Here is a 9,371-nt window from a genome sequence, read left to right as displayed (position 1 = left end):
TGTCCATAACCAGTTATTTATGATAACTTTGTCAATCTTAAGATTAGCTCACAGGATCACTTAAAGTTGCTTATAACCATAGATGTAGGGAGTACATTCTTCGAATAAAAAATATTAGAGATGGATTGTTTAAAAGACATAGATTATTGTAACTAATCACCCTTCTGCGCATCCATGGACTCCAATGGGTACCGGAGAGTTACTGTCAATCATTAGCTTGACTGTATATTCAGTCATTGAACCAATTGTAGTGCGCCAGCATTTTCCGTTCTTGCTTGACATGTAGAAGTAGTTTTTTTTAAAAAAAAATCAGGCAACACGGTACAAAAGAGCAACAAAACCCTAAAAAAACTAGCAACAAAAACATAAAAACAACGAGCTAGCAACTAAACCGATAGCATGGCCGGTTGGGTTTTGACCTCAGCTACTCACACGGTCTCACCATAACTCTAGACCACTACACCACTCTTCGACCGAGATCTAAACAATTGGCCCCGTTTGTGTGGAAAAAAATAAACTAAAATACTGTTCCGGCTAATTTATTGTTAGAAAAAAAATATTGTTTCGATAAAAAAACAAGTCGAAAAAACATATTATAAAAGAAGCGAATGGGGCCATTGTATAACCATTGCCGCTCCTCAAGCTCCATACCACAGGTAGTAGTGATGTACCGGAAAGCAAACAACTTCTCTAACATTGAAGAAGGGTGCTTTCTCTCCTTTATAAAATGTAGGAGGTTGGTTTCAAATTTTATTCTAAAGCAATTTATTTTATAACTTTAAACAAATTTGTAAAAAAGTGCACCAGAATTTTATTAAATCCACGAGTAGGTATGTTTTAAATACTAGTGTATTTTTCAGTATTTTGGAAATACTACAATGTTAATACGTTTCAATATAAAACTCTAATTAAAATTAGAAAACTTTAATTAAGTTACGACAAGAGAGCGTGTTTGGATCCTGTACCCACGTCCCACGCGGAGAAGCAAACAGTCTTTTGTGGGATCCATGCTCCATCATACATAAAGCGTTAAGCACAAGTGGAGCGGTGGAGCCCGCGTCTCGCCGCGTCGATCGCATGCATCGACCGCTACCTCGGCGTCCATAAATGGGGCTCTTGCTGCTCGAGTTTCTCTGCCTCACTCATCCAAGCTCGACTCCGGAACCTGCATAGAGGTACACAGCACACTAGTAGCTAACACATACACATCGCTCTCTCTTCCTTCGACCCGTGGCCGTGACCATGGCGAAGCTCGGTAGCAGCAGCTGCAGACCACTACGGCAAAGGATGATGCTCCCTGCCCTCCTCCTCCTTGCTTCCATCCATGCTGGTCCGGTCATGGCGTTGAACGAGCAAGTTGCCGCCGACCTGACGAAATTGGTGGACAAGGTCACGGAAATGACGGCCAACACGGGCCTGACGAAATTGGGTAAGAAAAAGGGCTGGAAGGATTTCAGCAATGGCGGGAAGGCGGGGATCAAGCTCCATAAGTACTTGTGCAAAGCACAAGGCTGGATGGACAAGCAAAACCCTGGAGGCGACAACTTCGACACCCTCGCCTCCAGCAACGGTCTCGGCCGGGGCGGCTACCTGTCCAGTAGCTTCCCCAGCTTCTCCTACAACGTGACGAGCGAAGAAGGCGGAGGCAACAGTGTCGTCGTCTGCTGGTCCTCGCAGCCGCATGTACCAGCAGCAGGTACTGGTGCTAGTACTACTCTGGTTCCCAGCAGGTACCCCAACGACGGCCGGTACTACGTCCGGATCACGGGCATACGGGTCGGCCAGGAGGAGCTCCCTGTGCAGACCCCAGCGGAGCTGAACCGCCCGCCGCCGCCGGCGTACCTGAGCACCGCCCAGCCGTACACCTACCTCGAGAGCAGCCTGTACGGGCGCCTCAGGGCGGCCGTCATTGGGCAGACGAACGCGCTGAACCCGGGGGCCACGCCCTCCCTGATCACTGCCGACAAGCTGTGCTACTCCCCTGCGGCGTTGTCGGTCCCGCACCGGCTCCTGCGCATCGCAATCCTCCTCGCCAGCAATAACGTCATGCAGACGATGGAGTTGGGAGGCTCGGCCGATACCGTCTGGTACAGAGACTCCTCCATGTTCTGCTTGGGAATCCTGCCTGCTACGACGGTAGAGCCCGTCCTAGGCAGCATGATCCAGAGCGGCAGGATGATGACCATCGATCTCACGGCCGCCGGTGGCCTGGGTACCCTTACGTTTTGAGGCGCCGCCGCCGGTGACATGCATGGCTAGCCACCTCAAACTCAAAACCGTATCTTCTACGTATAGTATATAGATAAGCTGTGTGTCTAGTACTCATATGTACGTGCGTACACGCACTGCACTTCGCTGTGGCATTCATGTCGTCTCCTATATCGGTTACTCCTATTCTTGTCGGTAGTGCGTGGAATTTGTTTAGATGTGGATCGTATGTAGTATTATTCCAGGGTTTATATTATTATTATACTCCTGTTAGCGTTACTGTTTCAGAGTCATGTCGTCATCTAGTAAACCACTGGCAGGATGCGTAAGGCCACCACCCCCAACACGACACGCTTTGTGTTGTAGTCCTAGCTTCCTCCACCTTGGCATCCAAGGTCCGGAGCGGTTCCCGGCGGCGGGGCGGCGCGGCTCCTCCTCCCTTCGCCCTGCTCCCCCCCACCCCACCCCCTGGCTCGTGCCCACGGCTCCTCCTCCCTCCGTCCCGCTCCGCCCCGACCCCTCCCCCGGCTCGCGGATCCGACGGCCGTGCTGCCTTCCCGACCGACGTCGGTGTCGTCCCTTCCCCGGCAGCGCGGCTAGCGGCTCGGGCGCCGTGTGGCCTGCGGCGGGCTCCGCCTTGACCCCTCCCCCGGCTCACGGATCGGATGGGCGCGCTGCCTTCCCGACCGGCGGCGGTGTCGTCCCTTCCCCGGCCGGTGGCGACGCCTCTTCTCCCCCCGGCAGCGAATACCTATGCTCCTTTGTAAGTCCATGCAGGCAGTCGCCTTTCCCAGCCGGGACGGCGGTGCCGCCCGCCTCAAAAAAAAAACACCCTCCTCCATTAGGCTCAAAATGTTTGTCTCGTAATTTCCAATCAAACTGTATAATTAGTTTTTTCCGTCTACATTTAATGTTTTATGCACATCGCAAGATTTGATGTAACGGCTACTGTAGCACTTTTTTGGAATTTGGGGGTGGAAACTAAACAGGCGCCTAACCCCTATAAATTTTAGCATATCCTACATAGATTCATTGTTTGCAGTAGATTTTATGTGTTGATCAGTGAAGCTGACCTCGATAGCTTTGATGCCTAGCTTCGAGCTTAAGAAATTTCAAATTAGGAGATAGTACTCAAATAAGATTTTGTAAAATACTTAGGTGCACTTCCTCAAAACACAATACCCAAATTTGCAAGGTTAACACTCTGAGCTTATCGGTAACACCAGAGTCGAGGTATCTAGCCCCTGCATCGTCAATATGGGCAGCACGTCCCACCTCCCCGCCTCTGGCCTTCCCCACATCCCCCGCTCGTTTGGCTGCCATGGCTGAAAAAAGTACTGTTGTTGATTTGGCGTGAGAGAAAAATACTGTTTGTTGACTGATACGCCATCAATCAAACACAAAAAAAAAAAGAATAGGCTGATTAGCTCCCTGAAAGGACCGTGACGCCTAAGAGGGGGGGTGAATTAGGCAACTTAAAATTCTAACTCTAAACTATGGCCTCATTTTCTAACCCTAGCAAAACCTATGCAATAGATAAGCTATCTAGATGTGCAACTATGGTTTTGCTAGTGTGTTGCTATCTCTATCGCAAACGTAGTAAAGTAATCAATGTAAGTGCGGAAGCTAAAGAGCAAGGTAGAGATATGCAAACTCCCGTCGACGACTCCGGTATTTTTACCGAGGTATCGAGAAGCGCGCAAGCTTCCCCCTAGTCCTCGTTGGAGCCCCTCGCAAGGAATCCCTCGCAAGGGCCAAGCTCCCGGTCGGGTGACTCCGTGGATAGCCTCGGGCCTTCCCCACGCGCAAGTGGGTCTCCGATGTGCCTCACGGCAAGCCTCTCCCGGATGCTCCCCGCCGTCTTCACTATCAAGCTTCCGACCGAAATGCCGCGGGTCTTGTTCCCTCTGGTACACGGTGGCGGCCACACCACAACCGCGGTTGGTGTGATCTCGTAAGACTTCAAGCCCCTCCGATGTACAACACTTGTGCTCGCAAGCACGGGGTGGCAAGAGGTATGCAAACCTCACTAAACACTAGGCAAACACCTAGAGCAAGCGCATAAGCGGTGGTCTAATCAACCTAAGCACTTCGCAAAGCACTTATGCTAATCACCTAATAAAACACTAAGCACTATACATGTGGAGATCACTAAAATGGTGTATCAACACCCTTGGTATGTTTCCTCAGCTCCACACCTCTCAAATGGCCGGTTGGGGGTTGTATTTATAAGCCCCACTGAGAAAGTAGCCGTTGGGGTCGAACTCCCGCAATTCTGCTACTGACCGGACGCAGAATCGTCCTGACCGGACGCGTCCGGTCGTCCCGACCGTTGCAGCCGCGAACCACCGATTGGACGCTGCCAGCGTCCGGTCGCCTGCCACCGGACGCGTCCGGTCGCAGTTTCGCGCGCCTGGAACCTCTTTGTACTCGATCGGACGCTGATGCCATGCGTCCGGTCGGTTGCCGCCAGCGTCCGGTCCTTGCGTCCGGTCGCCTGTTTGCCGAGCCACCGGTCCAGCGTCCGGTCCTTGCGTCCGGTCGCGTCTACGAGCTCGTTTCTTCGTGATCTTGCGTATGGCTTGGTTCCTATCTTCATGCTTGGACTTTGCTTGATCTCTTGGGTCTTTTCTTGTGCTCCTAAGGTCTTGCTTAAGGTGTTGATCATCGGATCATCACGTCGCCTTCGTCCAAGTCACGTCTTGCACCCTGTTGGACTACAACACAAACACTTGCAAATTCATTAGTCCAATTTGGTTGTGTTGGTCATCAAACACCAAAATCCAAAGTAAATGGACCAAGGGTCCATTTTCCTTACAATCTCCCCCTTTTTGGTGATTGATGCCAACACGACCAAAGCAAGCAAATAATAAGAATTTGGAAGTTAAAAACTACCTACTTGCTAGGATACAATGCAAAGGGCAAGGTTATATGATATTAATTGATAGATACCAATTGAAACTTTACTTAAAAGCTTGTCTTGCCCTTGTAAATGTCCCCATATGATATTATGGATTTAAAGCCTAGCTTTCTAAAAAAAATTTCTCCCACTACTTAGACTAATCCATAAGTCACGTTCCTCCCTTTCTCGGACCATTACCACTTGTAGACATCAACTTGATGCTTGCCTTTGGTCCTTCAAATTCTCCCCCTTTGGCATCAAACACCAAAAAGGAAGACATTAGTAGCACAAGGGAGGGTCAAATTTCATGATTCTTTGTATGTAGAGTGAAATGGATCACAAAAATTTGACTCTCATATTATATAGAATAAGCTCCCCCTAAATATATGCATACATATGATAGAAAACAAAGCATATGCATAGTTAGCAATTTATTGTTCAAGAGAGTTTAATCTATATAATGCATAGAGAAAGCATGTAAATATGAAATGAAATCAACATGATGAATCCAATTAAAGAATGATGCTTAACTCCGGGGACTCCAATTTCCTTACAATGAGACTACTACAAATGTGATAGTTTTAAAAAAAATTTGATATCATTTGAACAAGTGTTAGTCTCAAGGCATCCAACTTGTAGATTAAGCTCCCCCTAAATTTGTGCACACAAGTGTTGAATACTTGTGACATTTGTGCATATAGATTTAAGTATCAAAATACCATTTGAAAGATGATATTTGGGAGAGATTATCTACAATTTGGACTTTTGCACATATTAGATAATCAATTATAAAACAAGCTATGTGCCGTGCTCCTAAACAATTTTAAACCATGTAGGTTTGCTCCAAGGGTTGATAATGTAACCGAGCAAGCCTACCACATGATATACCTATTGAATGCATAACAAAAGATGTGAGCATGTAAATGCAAACATTAGGCATGAAAGATAACTAGATGCTTTAAGAGTATACCAATTGAAAGACAAAGCCATTTGAAATGAATACTAATTGAAAGTAAGACATCTAGTTACCTAACATGGGAAGGGGAATTTGGGTCCATAGTATTCACTAACCTACTTGGCAATGACTTTGTCCATCATGATGCACCCCATTAAATGCACCCATACTTTGCCAAGTCTCCAAATTCCCCGAATTCCGACGGACTTCTCACTTCCCTTTCGGGATCCAAACTTTCTTGGTGCTCTTCATGTTTGAAATGATTTCTTTTGGCACCCAAAAGCGTTTGACCCCATTGTTGGCTTGCTTGTTCACCTTGATGGCCACCACCTTGTCATTTTTCTTCTTCTTCAAGAGATAAGGTGTGGAGGCCTTCTTGTCCACCTTGTTGGTGTAGGTGTTGAAGAGCTTGCTTGTTTGCTTTTTCTCCTTCTTCTTTGCTCCTCCCCCATTTTTCACCTTGCACTCATAGGACTTGTGACCTTCCTTGTGGCACACGTAACAAACCACGGTTTGTCCTTCATCAAGCTTCTTCACTCCCTTGACGGTGTTATCTTGATGAAGTTGGGTTTGCTTCGCCTTGCCTTTCACTTGAGTCAAGTCCTTGGTGAGGCGAGCTACTTCTTGCTTGAGTTGCTCATTCTCCTTTGCAACCTCTTGTGTGCATGTGTCTGCAATAACTTTCTCAACACAAACTTGGTTGCACAAAGGTGAGTCTAAACATAAATCATTGCAAGAAGTAGAGGCATCCTTTTTAATGATCGAGCTTTTCTTTTTAGATGCCTTGGTGGGGGTATTTTTGACGGCCTCAAGATTAGCAACTTTATTTGTTAGCTCATCACAATGCTTGCACATGATTTCCATTTTAGCAAGCAAACTTTGATGATCATTTTGTGAGCTAGCTAACTTTTCTTTTAATTTTTCATTTTTCTTTAAAAGTTGCTCATCCTTGATTGTGCAAGCATTTGTTGTTGCACTAGCCTCAAGTTGCTCAATTTTAGTAGATAGTTCAACATTGAGATTTGCAAAGTTTTCATATTGTTCAAGCAAATTTTTGTATGCTTCTTGTGAACTACCTAGTTCTTCTTTTAAATTTTTGAGCTTCTTTTGTTGACTAGTGCAAACTTTAGCATATTTAAGATTTTGTTGCACAATTGTATTATAAGAAGGCAAATCATCATCACTATCGCTCTCACTAAAGGATGAGCTTTCATTACCTCGTGCCATAAGGCACACACGGGAAGAGCTTGATGATGAGTGCTTGCGCCCTCGCCTCTTGTGATGGTTTTCTTCTTCACTTGAAGAATCATCCCATGACCTTATTGTTGTGAGGGCTTTGTTCTTGCACGCCTTCTTCTTTGTCTTGGGTGTGGGCTTGTTTGGACAAACTTCCACAAAGTGCCCCAACTCGTCGCATCCATAACATCCCCTCTTTCTTTGCTCGTTTCTTTGATTAGTGAAAACGAGGTCTTGAATTTGGATGGGCACACCCTTGACATTGAGCCTAACGATCATCTTCTCCACCTTTTTGATAAGTTTGATTGATTCTTCATCAAGGTCGGAGGTGGAGGAGGAAGATTAATCATCATCACTTGAATCTTCATCATCATCATCATCCTCATCTTCTTCTTCTTCACTTGAGGAGCTTGAGCTTGAGCTTGACTCAACTTTCTTGCCCTTCATCTTTTTCTTCTTGCTACAAGCGAGAGCTTTGCCTTTGCTTGATGAAGAAGCTTCTTCTTGCCCCATCTTACGTGACATTTCAAATGCCACTAGCTTGCCAATGACAATGCCCGGGGTCATGGTGCTCAAGTTCTCCATGTTGTGAAGGATGGTGATGATGCTTGCATATTTCTTTTGTGGTAGGACGGAAATGATCTTCCTCACGATGTCCGCATCATCTAGCTTTAATAATCCGATTGAATGGATCTCATTGATGATTAGATTCAATCGAGAATACATATCACGAACAAGCTCATCATCATTCATAGCAAAGGAATCATAATTTTGCTTGGCTAGATAATGTTTTTGCTCATGGACATTACTTGTGCCGTCATGGAACTCTTGGAGTTTTAACCAAATTTCATGTGCCGTATTTAAGGTGAACACTTGGTTAAACACATCCATGCTAAAAGATTCAAACAAGTAATTCTTAGCTCTAGCATTGAAATGCATTTCTTTTTCGTCACTCTTTGTGGGCTTTTCGGGATTCTTTATGGGTTTCATCCCGTCACGAGTGACTCTCCATACACCTAAATCAACCGCCTCAAGGTGGCAAGCCATTCTTGCTTTATAGTAAAGGAAGTTAGTGCCATCAAATTGTGGAGGCCTAGCGGTATCCATCCCAACCACTCTACAATAGCGTCGGCTCAACGGCGGTTAAGCCAAAGGTCCAAATATGAGCCAACCGGCTCTGATACCAATTAAAAGGACCGTGACGCCTAAGAGGGGGGGTGAATTAGGCAACTTAAAATTCTAACTCTAAACTATGGCCTCATTTTCTAACCCTAGCAAAACCTATGCAATAGATAAGCTATCTAGATGTGCAACTATGGTTTTGCTAGTGTGTTGCTATCTCTACCGCAAACGTAGTAAAGTAATCAATGTAAGTGCGGAAGCTAAAGAGCAAGGTAGAGATATGCAAACTCCCGTCGACGACTCCGGTATTTTTACCGAGGTATCGAGAAGCGCGCAAGCTTCCCCCTAGTCCTCGTTGGAGCCCCTCGCAAGAAATCCCTCGCAAGGGCCAAGCTCCCGGTCGGGTGACTCCGTGGATAGCCTCGGGCCTTCCCCACGCGCAAGTGGGTCTCCGATGTGCCTCACGGCAAGCCTCTCCCGGATGCTCCCCGCCGTCTTCACTATCAAGCTTCCGACCGAAATGCCGCGGGTCTTGTTCCCTCTGGTACACGGTGGCGGCCACACCACAACCGCGGTTGGTGTGATCTCGCAAGACTTCAAGCCCCTCCGATGTACAACACTTGTGCTCGCAAGCACGGGGTGGCAAGAGGTATGCAAACCTCACTAAACACTAGGCAAACACCTAGAGCAAGCGCATAAGCGGTGGTCTAATCAACCTAAGCACTTCGCAAAGCACTTATGCTAATCACCTAATAAAACACTAAGCACTATGCATGTGGAGATCACTAAAATGGTGTATCAACACTCTTGGTATGTTTCCTCAGCTCCACACCTCTCAAATGGCCGGTTGGGGGTTGTATTTATAAGCCCCACTGAGAAAGTAGCTGTTGGGGTCGAACTCCCGCAATTCTGCTACTGACCGGACGCAGAATCGTCCTGACCGGACGC

The 9,371-nt window shown here is 46.8% G+C and overlaps 1 protein-coding gene across 1 annotated transcript; it reads left to right on the top strand.

Moving 5' to 3' along the window:
* The first annotated feature begins 1,149 nt into the window (after window positions 1-1,149).
* LOC136537841 (uncharacterized) lies at window positions 1,150-2,487 on the top strand. Its single transcript, XM_066529809.1, has one exon. It carries the CDS (start codon window positions 1,243-1,245, stop codon window positions 2,227-2,229), a length of 987 nt encoding a protein of 328 aa, XP_066385906.1. The 5' UTR covers window positions 1,150-1,242; the 3' UTR covers window positions 2,230-2,487.
* The last annotated feature ends 6,884 nt before the right edge of the window (window positions 2,488-9,371 follow it).

The sequence above is a fragment of the Miscanthus floridulus genome, chromosome 2 (assembly GCF_019320115.1).
Source record: "Miscanthus floridulus cultivar M001 chromosome 2, ASM1932011v1, whole genome shotgun sequence".
Lineage (NCBI taxonomy): Eukaryota > Viridiplantae > Streptophyta > Magnoliopsida > Poales > Poaceae > Miscanthus > Miscanthus floridulus.
The sequence above is the reverse complement of the archived record's forward strand: the minus strand, read 5'-3'. Positions and strand labels throughout refer to the sequence as shown.

Excerpts from the sequence above, each read along its gene's own strand:
- LOC136537841 (XM_066529809.1), top strand. The coding sequence starts at position 1,243 with ATGGCGAAGCTCGGTAGCAGCAGCTGCAGACCACTACGGCAAAGGATG.